Source organism: Oculina patagonica, chromosome 10, assembly GCF_052425735.1.
Source record: "Oculina patagonica isolate OP01 chromosome 10, crgOcupat, whole genome shotgun sequence".
NCBI classification, from domain to species: domain Eukaryota; kingdom Metazoa; phylum Cnidaria; class Anthozoa; order Scleractinia; family Oculinidae; genus Oculina; species Oculina patagonica.
The window spans coordinates 17,847,201-17,873,976 of NC_135767.1; the positions used below are offsets into that span (position 1 = coordinate 17,847,201).

Sequence of the window (26,776 nt, forward strand, 5' to 3'; positions counted from 1 at the left end):
GTCTCCCATTCTAAGTACTCTATGATACCGGCTAATGCTGGGTCTTGACGTTGGAGTTCTCGTACTCGGTCAATCTGGACACCAGTTGTGTTGAGGACTGCGACAACAGGATCATATGGACGGCGTGACAAGGCATCTGCATTACCATTGTTGAGACCAGCACGGTGGATAATTTCAAAGTCATATTGCTGCAACAGGAGGGCCCATCTTGCTAGGCGACCGCTTGGCTCTTTCAATTGCATCAGCCAGCGTACGGCACTGTGGTCAGTGTAAACCTTGAAATGGACGCCATACAGATAACTTCGAAAATGACGTATGCCAGAGACTAATGCCAAGGCCTCACGTTCAGTAACATTGTAATTCTTCTCTGCAGGAAGTAGTTTCCTACCAGCATAGCCAATCACTACTTCTTTGCCATTTTGCACCTGGCCAAGAACATAGCCTAAGCCTTCGTCACTTGCGTCTGTGGCTAAGGTAAATTCAACTGTGAAATCTGGGTACGCCAAGATGGGGGACTGGGTTAGAGCCTGTTTTAGTCTGTCGAAAGCAAACTGGCAGTCTTCATTCCACTGAAATTTGAGGCCTTTCTTAGTGAGGTCGTGGAGGGGACCAGCAATCTTAGCAAAGTCTTTAACAAACTTACGGTAGTAGTTGGCTAGACCCAGGAATGCACGGACATCCTTAACTGTCCGGGGGACTGGGTACTCTTTAATGGCGCTAATCTTTTCTGGATCTGGGCGTATTCCATCTTTGGAGATAACATGTCCCAGGTACTTCACTTTCCTTTGGCCAAAATGACATTTCTTAGGCTTGAGTTTAAGGTTGGCTTCTCGGAACCGCTCAAATACCAGGCGGAGGTGCTTTAAGTGGTCTTCAAACGTACGGGAATAGACAAGAACATCATCTAGGTAGATTAATGCGATTTTCCAATTTAAACCGCGCAGCACACATTCCATTAAGCGCTGGAAACAACTAGGAGCATTGCAGAGACCAAAGGCCATTACGTTGAACTCGAACAGGCCAGCATGCGTCACAAAGGCTGTTTTCTCTCGGGATTCCTGTGTTAACTCGATTTGCCAGTAACCGCTCATTAAATCCATGCTGGAGAAGTACTGGGCACCAGAGAGGGCGTCTAAGGTGTCTGCTATTCGTGGCAAGGGGTAGGAATCTTTTTTGGTTACGCTGTTGACCTTTCTTAGGTCACAGCAAAAACGATCGGAACCGTCCGGTTTCTTGATTAAAACTACAGGGCTGCTCCAAGCACTGGTTGATGGACGAATGATTCCTTGTTCCAACATGTCATCTATGCAATGTTCAATACGTTCCTTTTGTGCTGCTGGGACACGATAAGCTCGTTGTCGTATTGGGGCGTGGTCACCTGTGTCGATGTGGTGCTACACTAAGCTAGTGCGTCCTAACTCGTTTGGTTTCAGTGCAAAAATGTCGCGGTATTCATTGAGGAGATTCTGCAATTCTGCTTTCTGCGCTTCTGTTAGATCAGCATCAGTGAGATCAACTGGGACATTTTCAGCAGGGGGTGGTTGCACGTCTGGTTTTTCGGGCTGCTCCTCGAGGCTGTAAACTTGTATGTTTTCGTCAGCTCTGGAAAACTTTCCAAGGGTGGCTCCACGATACAAGGTAACAGGTTTCTGTGTCGGGTTGATTAGGCGGAACGGAACGGTGTGGTCAGAGGAGAGTGTGACTAAAGCGGCTGCCCCTTGTAGCTGGTAACGTTCAATAAGTCGTGGCGAGGCTTCTAATAAACCGACTACACCAGGCGAGCAATTAGCATCTAAGTAAGCAGGGATGACGGACTCTGATTGTGGAGGGATCACACAGGTAGACCATACACGAACTGCACAGGTCTGTTCTGATGAGGTGTCAGGTGGATCATTGTCTAGCCGCAATGTTCCATTCTTTAAGTCGATGACTGCTCCATGGGCACGCAGAAAATCTCTTCCCAGGACGGCTTCATAGGAGAGATTTTTGACAACATGGAAATCGCACGGATAAGTTCCTCCTGCAATTTGTAGAAAAACTTTTAACGTTCCCTCAATCGGCAACGATTGGCCGCTCACCGTCTTAACTTGTGTTGTACTGCTTGTACATAAGGCTGGGATTTGGTTGGCATAAAGTTCCAGAAGGAAAGTTTTATCAATCACTGATATTCCTGCGCCAGTGTCTACTAGAAGTTTTATGTCCTGGCCATTCACTGTTGCGGTAACTGTTAGATCTCTTGGCTTGGGTTGGAATTCCTTAACTTGCTCTGTATTTTGAGGAAGAGTACTTTGCTGCGCGGAGACTGGGGCGAGTGGTGTGGTCTCCTCATCTTGAGTCATAGTTAACGAGGGACTATTTACTGTAATGTCCAGCTCACCGTGGGTAATACTTGTGGTAGGAAGGCATGAAGTGTGTACGGCTTCACGTTCTGTTTGGTGGTCCTGGGCACTAGAGTCCTGGGTGGGGACTGGGGACGAGTTGGCGAGATAGGCTGTTCTCGGAACTTGGGCGTCGTTTGTTACAACGGTGCTGTCACACTCTAAAAATTACACTGAACGGTGAGGGATTTGGAATGCCATGAACAATATTGAACTTAGTGTCAGGATCTGTGAGAAGCTCTGTGGTCTGACTGTTATTGGAGGCGGGTGTCGAATGGCATACCAGATCTGTCTCTTCGGGTTTTGGCTGTGTGTCATCAGGGATAATTTCTGGATCAGTGGAATACTGGTCTGAAGCGAGAGAGTTGTTTACAAAGGCATCACTTGAGTTCTTTCCATCGTCCGTTATCGCCTGTGTAGGGCTGTCCTTCAACGAGGGGGACTGGGTCTGGTTACTGTTAAGGTCTTGGATCGCGTGAAGAATGGATTCTAGTAGCGAATTAGTATTCACGTTGGCCGGTGTCTGGTCAGCTGATATGGTGTCTGGGGGGACTTGATTGTTTGCCGAACCTGAACTGAAGCAGAAAATTCCAGGCAAGGGCGGCTGCTTAACTTCGGATTGGGCCGAGAGGGACTGGGATCTAATGGCGGCGTAGGTGCTAGGTGACGTCAGTGACTGTTGAAGCGTGGAGCCTTTATGCAAATTCATGGCGTTCTGAGGTCGTTGTTTTGAGAATACAACAGTTCCATTAGAACGAAGCTCTACATTTTCTTGCGGCTCACTTGCTTGTTGTTGTTCAAGGTCAGTTTCCGAAGATGCGTGTTCGAAAGGACTTTGCGTGAACTGTGCGACAAAATCCTCATCGTACCAGCCTTCATCGAGGACGGCTAATCTCTGATCTCTGCGATTTTGCGAAGGGAAGCTTCGATAATTGTCTCGCGGCTGATTATAACCAGGACTACCAGAATAACTTGGTCCTTGTGACCTCTGTTGTGGCTGATTTTGCGAACGGTGACTTGGATTTCTTCGTTCTGGACAGCTTGACGGAAAATGACCGATTTGTCCGCAAGAGAAACAAGTTGGGCGTCCATCTCGAGTTCGTTCTCTGGTTTGTTGAACTCGGGGCGCATTTGTACGTCTGGCGAGTCCACGGATTCTGGCGTCCATTTCACGGGCTAATTTTTGGATCATTTCTTCCAGATGTCGATACTCGCGGCCATTTCTCATCGTACTGGAGTTGCCGGTATTTCCTTGAAAGGCGTCGTTCAAAGCTGCAACTGCGGGCTGATTATCTAAATAAGCTACGTTCGTTGACATGCTTTTAACTAGAGCGTCAAGCTTGGACAAGAGATTTTTGTCAGGATGCGTGGAATTGGCTGGCTCTTTATTCGCTTCCACTTTTTTGCTCAAGTCGTCGATTTTCGACATGAGTTCTCGGTTTGATACAGTTGTTTCGTTAAGTACTGTAGATCGACTCAGGGGTTGACAGGCCACGCTAACGGCAGGATAATTCATCGTGGTTTTTACTGCACAAGTCAGTCGTGCTATCTCTTCGGCCTCCCGAAATGATTTGGGTTGTTTTAACAGCACAGTTTCTCTGATTTCTGGCCGTAATCCTTGAACAAAATAACGCATTTTTTCCGCGTCGGTGATGTTCAAACGGCGGAACTTGTTTGTCAAATCAGTGAGATAAGTGTCCAAGGATTCGATCGATCCTTGCTGGCGAGTAGCGACCGCCTGCCAGATAATCCAACTCTGGTTGTCGTTCGCAAACCTTTCTCTCAGCAAATTACGTAGTTCTGCGTACGTCGACTTCTGTTCAAGAGGCAAGGAATAGTAGAAATCTTCAGCAGGTCCGGCTAAACTCATTACTAACTCCGCCTGTGCCGTTGGAGTGGCTAGATCTATTCTGCGAAGTTTTAAGTAATTTTCAAATTTATCCAGCCAACGATTGATGTCTTCTGAATCATATCCATGGAATGGCGGGGGACGTCGCGTGCTTATGGTCTCGGGAAGTGGCGCTTGATCTAAAGCATTCACTGCTTGTTGCTGCATCGCATGTTGGTACCACATCTGGGTTTGTAATGCGGTCATCTGTTCTTGTATATCCCGCAATATGTCCTCTTCCGCGGAAGGTGACATGTGATGTTGCGCATCCATATTCGACTGGATTCGATTTCTTTCGTTGATTACAATGTCTTTCACGTCGTCCTCTCTGCTATAATTCGAGAGAGTGTCTTCAAAATCGTCGCTTGAACCCGATTCGAAGCGTGTATTTTTTTTGTTTGGTTTTAAATTTTGTTTTGAGTTTTCCAAATGTATTCTACTTTCTACACGACCTAAAATATCGGCCGGTGAATGAGCGATTTGGGCGGCGCTCAAGTCTCGTTGAGGCTCGATGTCTTCTTGACTTGAGTGTTCAACGTTTAAAGTAGAGCGGGAACCGGTCGGAAATCGCCTGGAGTTAAGCGGTGAAAAATCTTCGAGCGAACTGCCTTCGCTCGCTTCTTGCGGTCCTCTGGGAGTTTGTTGTTTTGATAAACTTGGTTGTAAAATAGGCGAGTCGTGACTTGAAGCGATACTTATATCTATGGTTTCTCTATTAGTAATATTTGCTTGATCTGGACTGAAATACGCTGTTGAGCGTCGGGGCTGATCGCCTGACTGAATACGATGTACTGGTTTGCTTGATTCGCTGGGATTTGTCGTGTGCGTCGAGGCTTGAGATAAACTTGAGTTATAATATGGTAATTCACACAACAATGTACAATTCTCTTCGTCGGACAAAGAGACCTGAACTTCACTATTGACTTTAGGTGTACTTGAACGAATAACGTGGGGAGCTGGCCCTCTGCTTCGGAGATTATACGGCGTTAATTTCTTCTTAAAAACTCTCCTTACGGACTTCATAAGATACAAAAGGAGTGACTTGTACTCACGATTACTTGAGCGGCTTGTTTTCCTCGGCGCTCAAGGGATTACATGTCTTGAAAACCAACAGGATGGATCTTTGTCTGTGTTTAGATGCTTCTATGCTGATAAAACGTCCAGTCGGGCTACCAATCTCTTCTCGAACCACTGTAACGGTAGAGTTTTCCTTGTCTGCGTACGGGGAAACGGGCGAACTCTGAACTTGAGATAACGAGACAACTGTGACGATAATATAATGTGACGATAAGATTAGACTCAAATGGGGCACTCGCTTTGCAAGGAAGAGCCGTTACACTCTTGGGTACCGGGATCTAACCACGAACTGGACGGACAGCAACAGCAACAACTCAGCTTGGTTCAAACAGCAGTTTATTCCGAGTAGTTTGTAATCGAAAAAGCATAACAAGTTCGGTTGTTTATATACGATTTGTACAAGCGTCTATTGTTAACAGAGTATAATAAGTGCGCTAACACCAAGATGTGAAAAGTAATTACAACAGAATATAAAGTCCTTTGAGGATAGCGCAACCTAATAAAAATTCTAACTTAACTTTCCGAGTTTATTGTCAAAAGTGTTCGTTGCTTGGCGGTGAAAGGTACAACTAAAATAACACTAAATTAAAACTACCGAACGAAATTAAAACTAGTGAATAGCTAGAAAGTGTTAACGAGCGGTTTCTTGCCGACCGCTCGCACCTCTGGTAAATTAAGTAACCAAACATTAATTAAAGAAACTAGATGTGTCAGCAAATGTATTCAGAGTTAAAACGCGATGAGTCAGCGACCAACAGGTTGTTAATTAATCCTATTCAAGTGAATAGCGAAGGCGAGATCGGCACGAGACTCATTTAGCAAAACACTCCAAAAACTAAATTAAATACTGAGAAAATGTAACACTCTTTAGACACGCGGCAAGCGCGGAACTCTTAAGTAATTAGCTAAGTTAATAAACCAAAACAACCGCTATTACTAAAAATAAGTAACACAAAAGCTTCGGAAGTAAAAGGAACAATCTATTATTTAAACTTTACGCCTTTTTATATTAACGTCACAAACAACAGATCAACAGGTATTTTTAGCTAATAAGATGCTGTTGGCTTTTTAAGTGTTTTTTGAATGATTAACATGCTAAATACGGAAACAGCAAATTGAATAAATAGAAATTTCAACAAAGCGAAGCGAATCCCAAAATAGCTAATAACAAGATTAATTGAAGATTATATGTTCGAGCGAATAACAAATATAAGATTAAGTGAAGATTATATGTTTGAGCGAATACAAATGCTACATTGCAAAGAGGCCAATTAGACAATTATCCTAATACATGAAATGAATAAACTAAAGAACGGCTAAACGCAACTACAATGAATGTTCTTTGGCTTACGGCGAGTTTCCTTGCTTTTCCCTCGTCACACATGTGTGCAAATAAATAGGACAAGCGGAGCTGGATAGCTTGGAAATAACAACGCACTTTACCTAACGGAGCTGGCCGTTCTAACTTTTAAGCGCTTGAATGGCAATGAAACTTTCATAGAAGAAAATATCACTTTTTCTCACTACAAAAATATTATCAAATCTTACAGACCGCGAACTCCTCCCACCTGCATCATGCATGGTAATACTGAAAAGAAGTACTGCATGCCTTAGAAGAAGGGACCGTAGTTTTCAGACTGTCCACCGGACCCGGCCTGGATAGGGCCAATACATCTGCCAGTACGGTCTGGTTTCGCCAGAAGCTGAGCAAAAAACACCTGAGGAGATAAAAGAAAAAACCAAGCAGAGCAAAACATAGCATAAAAAGGACATCTAAAGTTATGTAGAGGAAGACACAATGAAAATGAGTCTTGATTCGCGATAAAAGTAAAAGCAAACTACACGCAAGAGGCTAACCTATATGGCGAATATAAGGCAACCATGGCGTAAAATAACAATAACAATAAAGGCAACAGTAAATGCAAAACCCCAAGGAAATAATAAAATCCAATAAAAGGCAAGGGATCAACCTTCCTACTGCCGTCACGGTAAAGAAAAAAGGAAGGCACTGCAACATTCTGGTTGTAGGAAAACCAGATGACCTAAGAACTAACAAGCTAACAATGAAAGGCTTCTGAGGCGAGGCATACAGCCTAAAGTGCCCTCCAAGTGGAACTAACTGCACTGTAGACTAAGCCACCCAAAACACTACCCATAAAGGGAGAGGATATTTTATCTCCGAAAGTCTAAACAGAAATGGCATACTGCAGGGTAGCGAAACCGGGAATGATATTCCCAAGAAACAGCAATGTAGATCACCAAGAAAATAAATATTGTAACTACGTAGGTCTGTGCAGGCTCCCACTGAGACTTGTCTAGGTAAGGAACAAAGCCAGACTTCAATAAGCCAGAGTGCACAAATAAACTGTTAATTTCGACGGAAAGATGGTCAGCTTCCCCACTTAACCCATTATCGAGGGAAATAGCTATAGGGCCTAAGAATAGGTAAAACACTATAATAAAATAAACATGAAAGGGGGCTGAAGACCGTCCAAATGGAAGGACGCAAAAAAGAAATAATCTGAAAAAACCATACCCAAAAAGCTAGGCGGACGAAAGAAAATTGCGATGCGCGGGAAAAATATCGATGAGACAATATCCTGATTACAAATCAAATAAGAATAAATGGAAACCTTTGTTTAAGATCTGAACGACGACGTTCAAGTCGTCACATCAAGTTACAAAAAAGGGAGAAATCACGTGCCTAAGATCCAAAATAAACCTTTGTAGCCGGAGCTACGCGTGAATGTAGATGCAACATAACACATTGTTTTCTCTGTGTTAGTTAATAATTAGCATATTGCACATGTAAGAAAATTATTATGCGAGTAGCGACTCGACACATGCAGTACACATCTGTCGAGCGGAATATAAGTTCATAATTTAAGCTTTACAGTTGATAATATCATGCACGCAAAAAATCTCTACAGTAAGGATTGCATGGAGGAGTTCGTTAACGGCTTTACAACAAAGCACCGAAGCATTGTTAGCCTTGCCAGAAGGCGTTGAAGTTCGAGGAAGACTGAGACTCTTGTAACCTTGACTGGTGACATTAAAAATGAATTGTAAAGATTCTCAAGAACGCCAGGAATCAATCCACAATTAAATAAAAGCCCTCTTCGCACGGTAGGCTAGAGAAAAAATCGGAAACACAATGTGAGTAATAGAGCGTATAAGAAACATTCAAGCAAAACAATTTCAAAGCAAAACGATGAAAAGCAAAATTCAAATTTCTATCATCAACTATCGCTTCGATATTAAAATCGAAATGGACTACACCTGGTTTGTCCTTCTCTTGAACTCTTTTAGGAGCTAGCGAAGGCAGACGGTTTGGTCATCGTTGAACAGGTAGCACGCTAATGCCCGGGCTTCTTAGAGTATTTCTTTTCGTCCAGATCGGCTTCAATATTGACGAGCTGAGACTTTTGGGCGGCAGACTTGGCGCCGACGATTAGTTCCGCTAGTTTTAGATTGAGCTTGAACTGGACTTCATAAGCTTTACGATAAAACTTGAGTGGCTCGCTGAATGAAAGCTTCTTTAACTCCTCCATTTGTATATCCGCGGCTTCCTCGTGGCCAGGTTAATTTAGCCAACGCTATCCTGCAGGAGATGCTTGGAAAGAATTTATCAACTGCGGGTTGTTGGCGCTGATAAGAGCCGAAACTTCGTCGTAGGCAATAGACATAGCGAACACAACGGCACAAGCGAGAGAAAACCGAGTGAACAAAATTAACGGAGCACTGAACAGGGTTGGTTCAGAGACCTAGATGACTATCACGTGTAAAACTCCCTTTATATACCCCTGGCTAACCCCCATAATGCACCGGCCTGGAGCCCAGGCCGTGTTGTATCCCGTGCCGGCAAAATAGTTGTTTCAGCCTTCTTCGCAAGCTCATTCGTCAGAAACATCATTTTTCAACTCAAATTAAAACTATAGCACGATTTCTGTCACGCCGTACCACCGTTGAGACTGTCAAAATTATCAATTAATAATTAATTTCTGCATAATTTTAAATGCGCGCCAAAACACATTACCGTTAAAACACTTCGAATAATAACGAATTTTTCTTTGAACCACTGGGTCATTTCTCAGGAAATATTAAGCTTATACTTTAAATGTATTGAATTTTTAAAAGCAGAATTCTCTTACTTACTCTTGAAGCGACGGTAACTGCAATTTCCCCAGCGGAGTTCGAGAACGACGAAGCGGTCCTCCGACCAGCGCGGACTTTGGTATTTTCCTGGTGATCCTGTAGACAGCGCTCTACCCGTTGGAGTACTTCAGGTTGTGTCTTGGTGCTGCCTTCATTTTCTTCCTGTAGCTGTCCGATCTTTGCTGCGAGGGTGCTACTGCTCTCGACTTAGCTTAATCTCTCCCAACAACAGTAAGCTTAGCTGATTTAGTAAGCTTATACAGTCGTCCGAACGAACTTGGCTCTAATATGTTTATGTCGCTGATCTTGCTCCACCGAAATACTTCACCCGTGAAAACTATACAATATTAAACGCTTGACGTCGGACAGAATCGAACTGTATGACCGGACAAAATAGAACCGAACAAAATTGTCTCACAAGACACGAACGGTAAAATAGCGCGCCATTTTCGTACACACAATAGACCCGAGGCCCCCAACTGCCGCTGATCGTTGTTACCAAGGCTCAAGATTCTCAAAATAGCATTTCGCGTGTGTTTTGAGCCTGGATTTTTAAGCGATGACGGGTAGCTGATGACGTCATCGCTTTATGCAGGGAGCCGACCGGCAGGATCTTTTTGTCTTTTTGTCCATTTGTCCTTTTGTCTTTTTGTCTTTTTGTCGTTTTCGCGCGATCGAACAGAAATCAAGTTTAACTTAACAAGAAATCGCCGCGCAGAACTGAAAAGCAAAATACTCCCGTGCAGTCAGAATGGAACACCACAATGTATAAACGAAAGAGACTAAATTTTATGTGATGGCATCTATTAGATTTAGTAGACAGAAATTTCAAATTCTTATAAAATACAGGGCCACTGTGAGCAAGAGACCGTTTGACCTTTCTCGCAGCTGAAAAGCTAGCTCCCGCGTATCGTGTGTCATCTATCGGAAGTCACACACCACAATATAACGCAATCTACTGTTGTTCAATTGAGCAAATCTACGAAGAAAATGTATTATTATCGCTTTATGCAGGCAGCCGACCGGCAGGATATTTTTGTCCTTTTGTCTTTTTGTCCTTTTCGCGCAATCGAACAGAAAACAAGTTCAACTAAACAACAAATCGCCGCGTAGAACTCAAAAGCAAAATACTCCCGTGCAGTCAGAATGGAACACCACAATGTATAAACGAAAGAGACTAAATTTTATATGATGGCATCTATAAGATTCAGTAGACAGAAATTTCTAATTCTATAAAATACAGGGCCGCTGCTGTGAGCAAGAGACCGTTTGACACACTACAATATAACGCAATCTACTGTTGTTCCGGAGCAAATCTACGAAGAAAATGCATTATTAACTTTGCATCCTTGGCCTGTGCATTCATAACTACTGTATTTATTTGAATTCCATCAGATCCTAACTATGCTATTTAGACAATCACCAACATTGCTTCTTAGGTTTAAAAAATGTACACTACAATTTGATAACAGTCTTTATCACGCACAAGGTGTCGGCTACTTTTATTTACGTTGAGTTTTTGACAAATTCAAAATTATGTTAGACCCTTTGTGAAACGTCATCGCTTCTGCATGCACTGCATGCCGTTTATTAATAAAGCGAACCGATCGGTTGATAATTTCTTCCATTAATTTGAAATTAAAGTCGGCTTTTGCCTATATGCTTCTACAAAGCTCAGAAAGACCGTTTACTGACTAATGCATGATGAGTTTCCGCCATTACATATATAATGGCTGTGTTTTGCGTTTTTTGGTAAGATTACTTTTGGCATGACGTATTAAACTTCATTAAAGGTTAATTTTAGTCAGTCAGTCAGTTGCAGCTTATGAGACTTTTAATTCGCAATTTAAGCCGACTAAAGATCATGACTCACGTTCAGTAACTTTAATATTCTCGATTAAAGTTTACAAAAGAAAAATTACAGCTATAATGTTTCTTTACGCTAAAATTAAAGGTACCAAAGTTTAAGTGATCATTAATGGTGAAATTAAAGATTGCTGAAAGGAGACTTAAAGACCTGTGTTCTTAAAGATTAACTAAAGGTCAATTAAACGTATATTAAAGGTCAAATGTACCTTGCACAACTTTAATCTAGCAACTAAAGACAACAAAAGATCAGGCGATGCTTTTATTTAACTTTAATTTTGTCCAAAAGGCACCAAAAGTTGAGCATTCGTCCTGTGTAGGTTACGTAATATCTTTTTGTTTATTTAGTCTAACTGTACAGCGTAGTATTTTTCTGTTTCTTGACAACTCTTTGCTTTCAATATTATTTACTTGAACTTTGTGAATTTGATACCAATTTTATTCGGCTATTCGATTCGTTAGTAACAAGTTCGTACGACCTTTTCGGTTGTTTTGAGGACATATGGACAGTGGTTGTTGGTATAGATTGTTGGACGTGTTTTTATTGACGAACCAATCAAGTGTTTTGAACAATCGGACAATCGTAAAAACCAAAACAAATGCATTTTATTGGTAAAAATCAAGAAAATATAGAAAAAAATTGAATGATTTAGAATTTTAAGGGAACAAACCTCGATCCTGAACAGATACAATCCTGTTAAAAACACAACCGACGAAACCCTCGGTACAGTCAAATTAAACACCGGTCAACACAAAAAGCTTCAAGCAAACTGCAAACCGAACGCCGCTGGAGTCACACATAAGGTTGTGATTCTTATGAAGTAAAGCGTGACAGATATACAATACAACGAAAAACAGCTTCCATGTTGTACCTATTTTTTTTAATCCTAACCCTTTTTTGGGAGAATAGAGCCATGTATATTAAACGTATTTGAAACATAACTTGAAAATGGAAAATACAAAAAAGTTGTCCGAAGATGTCAATTGCTTCAGTTTCAATTGGTTTTTCGAGTTTGAGGTTCCAGTTTTTCAGTCCACAGGAGCCAAAATATAATTGGTTCGAGTTTGCGGGGGGTTTCGTGTAATTAGAGGTATAATATATTTTCAACTCTGTTCTACGTGTTTGCGAAAGTGAGTAAAACTGTGGCTCATCAAAGGCACCCAACGACTGTTCTTTCCCAAATGCTTTAAAACGCTGTTTAAGGCTTTCTCGAGTGCTTTTGCATTTTGGCAAAGAGAAATAGAGACGGTATAACAACGATCAAATCACAATTCATTTAGAGAAAGAAAGAAAAAAAGAGTTATCTGTATTATTGTGGCTGTATTTGAGTAAGAACTGAACAGTCTCGAAAGTCCTGTCCTTGATTGAAGCACTTGCTATTTGAACAGACCATTATTTTCTTTGGACATTAATTATCGATTTACGGTCCCCTGAGGGCATAAGCGTGCACAAAAATGTCAAATTAAAAATTTGGTAAACTGCACGACTCTTTGTTAAGCTCAGCATGAAAGAACTATTAAGCAAGTTCTTACCACCGAAGTAATGTTTTCACTATCTTTGTAATATGCGTCGTACGCTTTAACTACAACACGAACACAATATTGACCGCGCTCCCAATGTGTGGCTTCAATAGCTCAGTTGGTGAGCATCGCACTGGTATCGCGGGGGTCACGGGTTCGATCCCCTTGAAGGCAAATTTTTTTATGGTTTCTTTCTCTGCAATTTCTTTTGCAATTCACTGCGAGGAACATATCCTCACGTTAAAATGAGCAAACTTGCCACGGAATCATGTTTATGTTTATTTAAAATTGTTTGTTTCCTCTGTTTCAGTGGCATGCCTGTAAACTAGCTATCTCGTTGAGATATGAAGCTAAGTGCATGACCACTATAAACATACTTATTTCTTATTTCTTATGCAGTGTTTATGAAAGAGTGAACGTTTTATGAAGACGATAAACAATGCCGGTGCAAATTGAATCTTTTAGGGCCATTTAGAATTTGTAACTTACAAATTCTAAATGGCCCTAAAAGATTCAATTTGCACATTGGCCAACTTAAGTTGAATTAGAACCTTTTAAAAGCTGGTATCACATGCATGCTTTTACTTTCCAAAGCTGGCATCAAATCGAAATCTTACAGACTCTCAGTCGTAAAAGCCTTGACTTAACGCTCGCCAACGAAACCCTCACTTAAGTCATGCAAAATTGGATTGATTGAACAAAGATAAAGTGTAACATACCTTTTACAAGGTAAAGCGAGACGCACAGGACGAGAAAGGACTTCATCTCTCTCGTAACTCTAACGAGTAAAATCGTGTTACAAATACAAGCCTTGGTGCCGTCACATTTACTGTCTCTAAACGTAAAATCATGCAAACATTCCAAGTAAACTGTTTAGTAAACTGCACGACACTTAGTTAAAAAAGCATTAAAGCTCAGCTGGTGTCATGTGTAATAGTCCATGAAAAAACATCAAGTTCATTTTAATAGAACGACAGGGTTATGTTTTCAATATCGTTGTATGCGGAGACTCATTCACAAAAACAGTACCCTCAACAAATACGCAGTACACTTACAAGTCTCATCATCAAGAAAAATAAATAGACTTTTAAATTTCCACGAATTAAAGCAATGTTTATGAAAAAGCCAACGGATCACGAAGTATAAAAACAATGTGAAAATTGAATCTCTCAGAATCTATCATGCATAAACCCCGTGCAAAAGTGACCGCAAATTATGAACTGGAAGCAACTTCGGTAACAACACTCTGTAACCTAAATTAGTACCATATAAGTATTAGGCAAATATGCGCTGTTTTTGAATAACAATTTTGATCGTTTTCAACATTTTAGACGCTTCATTAACTCATACGTAATATAACAGTTGTTGTCCAAACTTATTTGTTATTGTTGTTCAGCATACATATATAAGTTTTTTGCGAAATTAACCAAATGGATTCATGAAAACAGACTTTCCAAAGTTGGCATCCTGTCTTATTCTTACACAGTCAACTTGAAATAAAAAATTGATTCAATGTTTCGACCAAGTCAAGATTGCAAAAAGAAACGCTTAACGTAGCCATGCACAATTGGATTGATTAAACAAAGCTAAAAGTATAACATACCTTCGACAAGGTAAAGCGAGACGCACAAGATAAGAAAGGCTTTCATATCACTTTTAACCCTAATGGGAAAGATCGTATTAAAAAACAACGCTCGATGCCGTCAACTCAAACAGCTGCGACCAAACAGAACGCCGTTGGAGTCGCACATAATGTTGTGATTCTTATGAAATAAAGCGTGGAAAATATTCATAAGAAAGCGGGGAATGTTTTCTAGTTTGCCGGAGTGAATCACTGAAGTCAGTTAATGCTTTAAGATCTCCACCTATTGAACATACTAAAACCCTGTAAAAGGTTTCGTTACAAAAAACCTTTAAAAGTTTAATCCACTATTCGGTTTTCACATATTGACTGAGAGCAATACTTTGACCTGTATATCGGTTTGCATTTCTTTTAGCTTTTTCGTAAGCGTTCCCTTAATCGTGGGCATTGCCTGTTGGTCAGATATTTAGTTAACTGCACGACACTTAGTAAGAAATACATTCAAGCTCAGCTGTTTTCATGTCTAATAGTCCATGAAAAAAAAAACATTAAGTTCTTTCTATAGTTCACAGGGTTATGTTTTTACTGTCGTTGCAAGCGGAGGCTGATACAAAAAAGTACTATCAACAAACACATAGAGCACTTAGAAACCTCATCATCAAAAAAAGATGAATAAACCTGCTGAAAAAATGTCTATTGTACTCATTAGTTAAACTTTCATTGTGTTATGCTTAAGAACATTTTTAGGTTACGTAATATCTTTCTGTTTCTTCTTTCTAACTATACAGCGTAGTTTCTTCTCCTTCTTGACTCTTCTTTGCTTTCAATATTATTTAACTTTGTGAATTAGATATTAGTTTTATTCGGCTATTCGATTCGTTAGTAAAAAGTTCGTGCGACCTTTTTGGTTGTTTTTGAAAACATATAAACAATCGTTGTTTGTGTAGGTTTTTGGACATGTTCCCATTTGACGAAATCGAATAAACGGACAATCGTTTAAAAAAAACAAATTCATTTTATCGGTAAACATCACGAAACATATGGAACAAAATTGAATGTTTCAGAATATTAAGGGAACAGACCTCGCCCCATGACTTGGCTGGCGTTCGTTAAATTCTTATCTGTGTTAACTATATTTTATACTGTTAGTTTCGAATGTATTAATGTTCATTTATTATCTATATTCGCACTTGAAAATGGCATCGGAGAGGTCGAAATGTCAAGACTTTGCGCGACTAATTTTCATCACAAGTTCTATTTCGAAGAAATTACTAATAACGATTATTTTTGGGACCTTAATTACCGCCACATATACAATGTAATAAAAAAGGCATTGAATATTAGAACAACAAATGCTCTACGAGTCACAAAATTTTAAAACACTCTCAACAAGTTAGATGCTATTCAAGGATCAAATTTGTGCGTTTTTCTATACACCTCACGAAAAAAAAGGATGACCCAATATAAAAGCGACTTTCTAGAGCTAAAATTGTATGTAAACATAATTTCACTCAAGTTTAAATAAAGCCAAGAATTCATCTATTGCTTCCAACACGACGAGAATGCATAACCAATCACTAAAGCTAAAGATTGGATTGACTCAGTGAACAAACTTAGAAGGAAAACCTACCTTCGACAAGGCAAAGTGAGACACACAAGGCAATAAAGGCCTTCATTTCCCTCTGTTAACCTTAACAGATCGTGCTAAGAACACAACGTTAGAATGCTGCTGCCAAATTCATCGCCGACCGACTCAACTAAACCGCGCGCTGTTGGAGTCGCGCTCAAGCCGAGTTATTCTTGTGGGACAAAGGGAGACGAAAATTCAACTTATATTAAGTCCCTAAAAAACATGAGTGCTCCTTAACTTTTTCAAAATTTATCGTGCTTTTGAAACCGCTCCAAATATATATATATATTTTTTATCGTTTTATCTTTGTAAACCATTGCATTTTAACATGCTAATCATTATTCAATAATAACATGTGTGTCACCATGCTCGTTTTTGAGTTACATGAATAAGCAGAGTGAAAAGTTCAGAAAAAAAGATACTGTATTCCTTCTGTTGGTATGTTAAATTATAGGTTACCATTTTCTAAAGGCTGCCGGGGGTATAAAAGGGTTAAACATGTTAGTTATAAAAGATAAACGGTTTTGAGCTCGGGACAGAGCCTTCCCGTAAAAAAAAATATTTCATACGTAACCCTATCTGCCCCCATGAAAAGTCCATGAAAGTGGCTAACCTTGTTCCATATTTTATTTTCTGGGTGTATGACGTCTTTTGAGAGCGATTCGAGCGATCACAATTGCATTGTTTTCCTCCATTTTACATCATAGGAGAGGAAAACAATGGAATTAAACTCGGTAGAATCGCTTTAAAAAGGCCCCAAAACGCAACAAAAAACAGACAAACGACGCTCAGAAGAAGAAAAGAAGTCCGTATTTTTTATTGGATTTCTTTTCCATATTTCGAACTGAAATGTACGGTCGTTACACTTATATTAAGGTTGTTACGCAATGCCATCATATAATGTCTGAACAGCATCGTGGAGTTAAGGGTTTCAGAGTCTCACCCCCCACCCAGAAATATATAGGGTACCCCCTGGTCAACTCGCCAGTAAGATAGGCTGCTGGTACGCGAGTAACACCTTCAGCCTAACCTGCGATCAGACGTTCTTATTTTATTTTCTGAGAGGGAGAGGAGAAAAAGAACGCCAGATACATTTATCTAACCGGCCGAAATTTAAATAAGCTAAGGTGCGGTCGAACTGTCAAACATACTCTCTTTGTAATTGGCGCAAAAACGGGACTCGGGTTTCCACGAGGCGTGAAAAAAACGTCTGCAGTATTTGTATATGTACAGACCGGTATTTATATAAAACTTCGCCGTGTTGAAATAAAAATGCGTTTGGTCGCTGGGTGAGATGGCGCTTGAGAACATTAATTTTCAAGTTGGAGATGCCCTCTTTTTATTTAAACTCACAAAATAACAAGGAATTCACCAACAAGAGCCGTTCACGACGGATAGCATCGTGTCGTTTTAACATCGGGCACGTGACAGCTGAATGAGAAATAAATCACTGGTTTGCGTGACCGTTACAGCGTGTTGTTGTCACGCACCATCGTTCAGCGCAGTCTGATCCATCTGGCTACCAATCTTCACACAGTTGCTTTGTGGAATCCAAGAAATTTTAAAATTTCGTTCAAAAGACTTCGATATATTAGGGCATTCGCACGGGTTGAAAACACCGAAACAGTATTTTTTCATTGATTATTATTAGTTCCTAAAATTGCCTATACTGGGAGGCTTCGCCCGAAACACAGGGCTCAGAGGAGTCAAATTTGTCAAAATTGCAAAATTTCTACGGTGCAAAACGATCTTCTAAAGTCTTCTAAGCGATCTTGTAAACGCAGGTGATCCAGCACAGTCATGGCATATCTGTTAGCAGCGTGTCTGGTGATATCTAATATTCTGACAATGGTCGCCTGGCGGACGTTGCTTGAGGAGTACAATCTGTAAACATATATCGTATGTGGGACGATTAAATGCAGAGGGCCACACAACGTTAGGAAGACTATGGCACAATTCTTTGTCGGATCTCACGTAGCTTGGAAATGCATGTATTAGAACTCACTCGAGGTGTATAAAACAGTAATTTTAAATGCACGGCTAGTGCGACGTCACTTTGTATTGGACAATTTATTTGGCCGATATTTCAACTAGTCTACTAGTCTTCTACAGGGCCAGAGCTGTAGAAGACTAGTTGACTAGTCGAAATAGCGGCCCAAATAAATTGTCCAATATAACGTGTCGTCGTACTAGCCGTGCACATATCGTATGACAATCCATCGCATGAACGCAATGAATCACGTTCGCTTACAACATCGCTAAGAAGATTTCTTTGCACGGTAGACATTTTGAAGTGCGGACAAATTTGTCTCATCTGAGCCCTGTGCCCGAAAAAGGGTACCTTTTTCATGCTTAAGGTATATGAAGCATGAAAGGGTAGAGATATCGGTCATAGGCCCAGGGCCTTCAATTAAAATATTTCGAACAGATACACCTTATGGCTGTATCATTTCAATTATTAAAAGCTACATAAAAATGGCATCAAGACTTCCTGTTTTGGGCATACGTCATGAAAGGGGTACCTTTTTTCAGTAAAAGGTATATCAAAGGGTTGCCTTCCTGTCAAAATGGTATATAAAGGAGAAGAGTTTGGACCTTGGGGCGGAGCCTCCCGTACAAACCTTTTTTGAGTACCCCCCCCCCCCCCTTCCCCCGGCGGATTTATCGTCACAAACAGTGTTCAACGTATTGTCTCTGAAGGATTTACCTTCGATTCAACAGAATGGCCAAAAAAATGTCAAAAATAGATTTCCATGTATCGAGTTGTTATTTTTTCTAACGGCGGGTAATGATATTTTAATAAATAATTTTAGTGCCCCCAATTAGCTTTGCAGCTAGACACTACGACACTTAAATAAAGTAATTCATTCATTCATTATTCATTCATTCATTCATTCATTCATTCATTCATTCATTCATTCATTCATTCATTCATTCATTCATTCGTTCATTCGTTCGTTCGTTCCTTCGCTCGTTCGTTCGTTCGTTCGAAGACCTCCAAAACGAACACCAAAGACCTAAAACTCAATCGATAACGAAGACCTGATCGAGAACTAAGACCTGGTCGAAAACGAAGATCCACTCGAAAATCACAGGGATCAGAGGAATTCTATTGGCACCGATCAATAGTTTTTTTAAACCTCTTACGTCTTTAACCCTTTTGTGCGAGACAATATACATTTATTTAGATTTGTGATGGTCCATTGCTTAAGTATTGCTTCGAATCGATTGTTCCATATGCCATCACCGCCATTATTTTGAAAAGTATTGGCCGCTCACTTTTACTCCGCAATCTTCTAATGGCAGCGTCGGCGGTAGCAAAACACAGCGGTTCAGTGTTTGAATCAGTTTTAAAGCAATGGACCTTCATAAATGAATTAATATTGGCTCCCAGATGTGGTTTTTACTGAGAAAACATACGCAAGAGTGCTATAGAGGAAAGGTTTTTTTCTTTTTTTCTTTTATTGATTAGCTATACTTCTAAAAGAATTTCTCTGCTCCCTGGGGATTTCGGCGAGTGGGTCTTCGTTTTTGATCATGTCTTCGTTTTCGATAGGTAGTCTTCGTTTTCGATCACGTCTTCGTTTTCGATCGCGTCTTCATTTTTGATTGGGTCTTCGTTTTCGATCGCGTCTTCGTTTTCGATTGGGTCTTCGTTTTTGATCGGGTCTTCGTTTTCGACACTACCCCCTTGAAAAATATAACAAAACACAGGAGCCTAGCCTGCGAATACAGTCGCCTCTCATCGTTCCTACTACTACGTGCGGAACGTAGTAGCCTGCGAAGAGGCTCCCGAGAGGAGCAGGCCGAAAAAAGCGAAGCGAACGAATAGAAAAGCGAGCAAACGCGGCGAACGAAGCTAGCCGAGCGGGACCTGTTCGCAGGAACGTTGAGAGGCGGATGTTTTTGCAGGCTATATAAACAGGAACCAAACTGAATGGAAAAGTTTGCATGTGCCTCGCAGTGACGTTAAGGTTACAGAACAGGTTTGCGGGTGCGTTCCGCAAAATTATTCTCACGGGCGCGTTATTTTAATAAAAATATCTACGCCTGTATATCATTTTAAAGCTTATTGAACCAAGAATGACATGCAAACAATTTTAACTCGAGAAATCAAATATTGATGGCGCTTTGATCTGTTAAGTGCAAATAAAGCGATGTTTATAACGCGCAAACTCGTCGGATTTTGACCATAAGATAAAAATAATAACTCAATGACACTCAGCAGATGTTTGTCTTCCAAAGTGTGTCGGGGATTCAAAATAAGTTATTTTTAATATATAGATTTAGGCACGCCTAAAAGCGGAGCTCCCCATTTATTTAATTTTCACTGGAGCTTACAATGTTTTCATTCTAGTGAATAAGCGGCCAAAGTACTAATGTTTATGGCGGTTTATAGGTGCAAGACAAATTTAAATAGCTCACGGTTAAACTGAATGTCAGCAGTACGACAAAACTAATAATCTTAAAACGGGGCAAAATCATTACTCATGGCACGAAAAATTACTTTAGAGTACAGTAAATTATCTGCTTTCTAGCAATAGAAAACAGTTTTGCGATCCTGTTATAGTTTCGCAGCAGTTTAGTAGACTCCACAATATCTATTACATTGATATAGGATATATTCAACGTCCATTACATAGTCTGTCGGATTAGCTCAATCGGTAAGGTGCCAGTCTGCGGCTCGGGAGGTCGCGAGTTCAAATCCCAGGGGGTCATTTTTTTTTTTTTTTTTTTTTTACCCCGTAGCAATAAAATGGTTTGTTTATTATATCAACCCGATTAAGCTTTCGAATGCTCCTTCCTGTACGATGCTTTACAGATAGACACGAAAGTCATCGATCGATTATGGCTCTCAATGTCCACTTTTTTGGTGGTCGATTACTTTCTACACGTAATTTTCAGCCACATTTTGTTTCATTGCTTCTTGTTTTTCTTTTCAAACCCCTTTAAATTTTAAAGGCCGCCTTGATACGGCCGTCTTGCTTCACTCTTTTTACCATCAAGCTATGGCCGCCATGTTGCGCGACTCCGTACTGTACGCCGTTCGTACGCGCCCGCGAACCATGCCGCTATCCATGTTGACCATGAAAACTCATTTTGATAGTGTTCCTTCAGTTCATGGTTATGGTGCTACGCTTAGGAGCTCCGCTAAAAACTTAAAGTTTGCTTACGCAATATTTTTGGATTGAGGCGGCGTAATGTATCCACTTAAAGTTCACAAAATGCAATGAAAATTTAGTCGAGAAATACGTCTTAGAAAGTTTCGTAAACATAACACGCCCCTTGGGAGTGGTCTTCTAGATTAACACCTCAAGACACCAATCAGGCCCAATCACATGTGTTTGCCGAAACTCGCGGGAAAATGGTGGTGGGTATCATTTCAAGATCAAAGTTTTCTTTGCCGACGGCCGCCAATTCAAACGCAAATCGAAGTCGTGCAGTGAAAATGTATAATTTCTCGGGAGTTTCTGTCTATCGCGATGGATAATAAAGAAAAAGGAAAACTGCCCGAAGCAATACGAGAAAGAAGACTTACAACACAAGGGCAGGGAGCAAAAGCCAGAACAGAAAAAGCAGCGGTATTTCAATTCAAGCGATTGCTCGATCTCGATGGCTGCGAGTATCGCGTCCGTCGATTAGCCTTTGGAATCCAAAGGCTTTAATGTCTTTCTTTTTGTCTCCCTCCGTCACAAACTACAATAAGAACTGCCACAAGCACCGGCAAGCAGACAAGCGAGATCGACAAGCCAGCGAGCAACGCTTTCCTGCGCTAAAATTTCGCAGGGGGTCCAGCGGTGTTGACAGCTCAACGCCTTTTGACAGTCACGTCCATGGTCAACTTTTAATATGCGGGCGAGAAAAAATAATTTAGCCAGTAAGGTCAGTAAGAAGAGAGCAAAAGCCCATTCAACGTAGCTTTGTGATCTTTGAAGTACTATATTTCGGCTGATCAAATCAGTCTTCTTCAGGTAGAAAGGAGAAAATTTAGATTGTTTCACATTATTTAGTTACAATTTTTGCGCAATAACGAATACAGCTATTTCAATAAACGTTGTCGGGTCAAAGCTAAAGCTAAAAGGCAATGCCGTATGGTGTTCTGGGTATTCACTACAAATTTACATATAAGTTTCATTCATTAAATGCACAAATTTGTATTTCGCACGTGGAGAATTCAAGAGTTTGTTTTTCTTATTAGGAGGCCTTTCTGTAGCTTTACTTTCACTGTCGCTTAGCTCTGACTTTGAAAAACTATTCTAAAATTCGGTGTGACTAAAAGCACCTTGTTTCACATGTCTGAGTAAATAGAAAACGTGCAATTTCGCGTTTGTCATGTCACGATATATTTTTGTATTCAGCACGCGCAGTTGCCCTCTTCTTCTACCCATACTGCCTTTCAGTCTTGTCTTTTAGCTTTAATCCGGACAACGTTAACTGAAATAGCTGTATACGCAAGAATAACGTAAACATTCTGGGTATATTTAAGCTTGCACCACATTTCTTAACTCCTATCGGGTTAAAGCAGGCATGTAGAAATACATTTCGAAGTGTTCGCAGCTCATTTGCTGTAGAAGGGAAGCAAGTGCTATCGAGCGCGCTTTTGTCGTTCTTCCTATAACCTTAGCTCGGATTGAAACGTCCGATGTACTCCGCCAACTGTAACACGAAGATGACGCGACTTTTCCGCGCTCTGTATTCACTTCTTCAGGTCTATATTATGTGTCTCTAAAACGTACGCTGCGCTTAACCCAATTCCTCTACGGGATGACTTCCGCCCACTTTCATGACGGATTGAAATTGATTGGCATTACCTCTTAACCTATTCAGACCGCTTTTTTGGACCTTCTCAGACTGGGGGGGGGGAGGGCTTCGGAAGCCCCCCATGTATCTTCCAGAATATTTAAGCAATCATTATGAAACTTATAGGATGTATTGTACGTCCGAAACTGTTTTTTTTTTTGGTATACGTCACGTGGGATGGTGACGTCACATAACGTGACAATTACATCATGATGTCAAAACAGCCGCCATCTTGGATCCGCCATCTTGGATTTCAAAATTTTCCCAAAATGTCAGAAAACCACCCAAAATCACTGCAAAGTAACCAAAATGAATAAAAATGTGCTTTAAACCCGTAAAATGTAGAAATAATTTTATTAACAGAAACACGCAAAATTACAAATTTGGGAAAACATGCCTGTCAAAATGCCGTTGCCATGGTGATGTCAAGTTCCTGACACATCATCCAACCCTACCAAATTGTTGCCAGAAAAATTTTAGGAAAACTCAGAAAGTTTGGCAGCGTTTGGTTAAACCTTAAAAAAGGTATAGAAGTTCAAAGTCAGCGCGGGCCTCAAAAGCCCCCCCCCCCCCCCTTGGTCTGAATAGGGTTAACACTCCTCAAGGATTAAAGGTTTACGAGGTTAAAATTTCTCTAAAAAAGTTACTTATTCTTTGTGGCGTTTGACGTCAAGTCGACGTCAAATCTGGCAAACAGCAATTATAAATATGAAACCTCACTAAAAAGATAAAAAGTTGAAAGGAACATTCACGCGAAGCAATGATAATAATGATAATGACAATAATACTACTAATGATGATGATGATGATGATGACGATGACGATGATGATGATGATGATGATGATGATGATGATTAATTTACTAGCCAATGATTCGCCGAATTGGCGTTTTAAAGTTTCTAAAACGTTTCTGTCACTAGTTCCAGTAACTTTTCGGAGGCCATTATTTTGCTCTCACCAAACCAACCATCCTTTAAAAAGAAATCTCTTCGCGTTTGTGACGTAAATATTTTTTTTCATACGTTGTATGCTACCCAAAGCTTCACGTTAAAGATTAACAAAAGGTTCTACGCCCCTTATTTTCGTGGAAATAAACGTTAGCCTCTACTCTTCTGCATAATCTATTTATATTCTGCCGCTTACCTACGATTTATCATCATTTAACACGTTTATCGTCTGTATACTTTTATTTTTCACTTTGTAATTTTTCTTTTATTTTTTCTTGTAATAGATATGTATGATCTGTTTCTTGTACGTGTCACTGACCAACACGATAGCTTATGCCTTTTTAGTCACTAAGCACATTTTATTTTGGCTTTTTGTTGTTATATTTTCTATCTTTTAATTAATGTTCTTTCTATAAATAGTGTAATAGTGTATGTTTTCTGTAAATAGTGTAAAATAATAAAAAAAAAAATCTGAAAAATCTAAACCTGTGATATTTGTTCCATCGATGTTAGCTCGCTTGATGGTTCGTCTCCAATATTCACTCCAAAAGATATAGCCCAGGCTGAAGTGGATGTCTATAGCGAGGGCCTTTCGTAAATTCGAGATGATTGGATAACTTGTAGCGTTGTTGTAATCTAAAGCTGCTATATCTTTTCGGGTTGAGACCAAGAGACATGGAGAGTTACACGGGACGTCCAAAGCTGAACAGATAGAAGAAAATAAAAATGAAGCAATTAGTATGGAGAACGATCTGTAGTTTTGTCGAAGACATTTTGATCCAAGGTGACGATTGATACATTTTATAATCCATTCGATACATTTAAAAATTATTAAAATTACATAAGTACATAAAATGTTCGGTTCGGCTCAGCCGTTTGTCCCACCTGGCTTGGACGGGAATTTTGAATATGAGCTACTTTGGAACAGCTTTTGTTCTCAGACGCCAAACGTTTCCGTGCTGATCCCAATGGTCAAGCATTTGAACTCAGAAAGCGCAGCATGCGTCGTGGAGAGTGTTTACCATATCAAACGAATAATAATAATTTCGGCCGTAGTCTAACGGCTAATAAAAATTCGAAGTCCGAATCAGGCGTACTTTTTTTTCATTTGGGTCGGTCCATGCCAGTTCGGCTCACAAAAAGTTCGGTTTCTGAACCGGGCCTTCAGCTCCGTAGCCAGACTTCGACGACCAAAAGACACAATAGCAAAATTTAATTGCGACGGCGTCAGCCGCTAGGGGGCAGAATTCGAAGGCCCGAAAAGCCCATTTTTTAAGGCAATATCAGAAAAAGAAACACTTCTTGAATATTTTCTAGCTTACAAGTCATACATTGCCTCTAACAAGAACATGAGAAAAAAGTATATTCAAGATTTTGACCGAGGCAAGTAGTTCGGCTCGATCGCCTGTTAGTTCATGTTACTTGCTATGAGCCTGGCCTCCACATAGCAATTCAAAAATGTATTGACTAAGCAATGGTTTACAAAGTATAACATACCTTCGACGAAGCAAAGCGAGACGCAGAATACAAGAAAGGATTTCATGGCTACTGGCTTAACCCTAAAAACACAATTTCCAGTGCTGGCAAACCGGCCGCACCATGCGCTGAAAGTTCTTGTGTAGCAAAGCGAGACAATAGCGATTACTAAAGGGGATAAATGGTAATTACCAAACGGGGAGCATTCCTTTTGCACCCCGCGCGAGCTTAGCTGCCAAGCTGTTATCGTATTACTGTAGATTGTTCAACTCGCCAGTAAGCCCAGTAAGGCCGGGGTCGCACTAGGCGAGACTTTGTTTGTTTATTAAACATCAATTCTTGGGAAACGAAAATTGCGGCTGTGTTTTTTTTTTAAATCTTCCAATATTTTAAAAGGGTCGCATCTAGCCTGCAAAATAAAGCCCACTGACAGATGACAAGACAAATCAGGTAGGGGGGGGGGGGGGGACATGGGGGTTTGCGGTGTTGCTCACTTTTTTATGCGGTGTTGCGGTGAATAAAATAAAATCTTGCGGTGTTGCGGTGATCTTAAACTCTACGGTGTGCGATGTTTGTTTTTTTTAATATACGGTGTTCGGTGAAACGACTGAATTATTAGCGGTGTTACGGTTTCTTGTCTTACACTTGCAGAACTACATTTGTCTCTGTTATCTTCGTTAATCCGTCCTTATATGTTAAATTTATAACAAAATACAGTCAAATATTGTCTATTAATCTTTAACCCAATTCTAATATGTTTTTATTGATAAGTAACTTGATTATATTGCGATGACGGTGTTTCATCAAAATTTCTTACGGTGATGCGGTGTTTATGTATTATTTTTGCGGTGTTGCGGTTTTCAGGGCCCCCCCATGTCCCCCTCAAGTAGTAGGGCATTAGTATATGTACTTAGAACACAGTTGCTAAATTGCCTCATTTTACGGAAACCGAGGTGGCTCAGCCGTTTTCATTTTCCTTTTTATTTGCGTTTGCATTTTCATCGGCGTTTTCATTTTCATTTTTGATTTCATTTTTTTCATTTTTTATTTTTATTTGCGTCTGCATTTTTATCAGCCTTTTCATTTTTATTTTTATCTGCGTTTGCATTCTCATCGGCGTTTTCATTTTATTTGTATTTGCGTTTGCATTTTTATCAGCGTTTTCATTTTGGTTTACATTTTTGTTACATATGCTTTTTTATTTCACTTTTAGTAACGTTTATGTTTTAAGTTTCATTTCGTTTCTGTCATCACTTACCATATCAACTTTCGTTTTGATTTTGGGATTTGATTTATAAGAAGTTCTTGAAATGCAACTATCCCTTTTGTGGACGGAAACATTTTAATCATCGCGTGTTGTATTTAAAAAACAGTGATTAAACCTCATTTATTGCCTACATTTTGTGACATTTTAACGTTAAAAAGAATTTAAAGATTTGTCAAGAGTTATCAATC

At 40.2% G+C, this 26,776-nt stretch overlaps 2 protein-coding genes across 2 annotated transcripts in view; one reads left to right on the forward strand and one right to left on the reverse strand.

Moving 5' to 3' along the window:
• Positions 1–26,776, reverse strand: part of LOC144628981 (CUB and sushi domain-containing protein 3-like) — a 732,439-nt gene that overhangs the window by 637,823 nt on the left and 67,840 nt on the right. The window contains exon 3 of the mRNA XM_078487119.1: positions 24,332–24,547. Coding sequence (XP_078343245.1) covers positions 24,332–24,547 — 216 coding nt within the window. The remainder of the gene's footprint in view (positions 1–24,331; positions 24,548–26,776) is intronic.
• Positions 1–26,776, forward strand: part of LOC144628967 (complement receptor type 2-like) — a 218,013-nt gene that overhangs the window by 135,895 nt on the left and 55,342 nt on the right. The window lies entirely within an intron of this gene.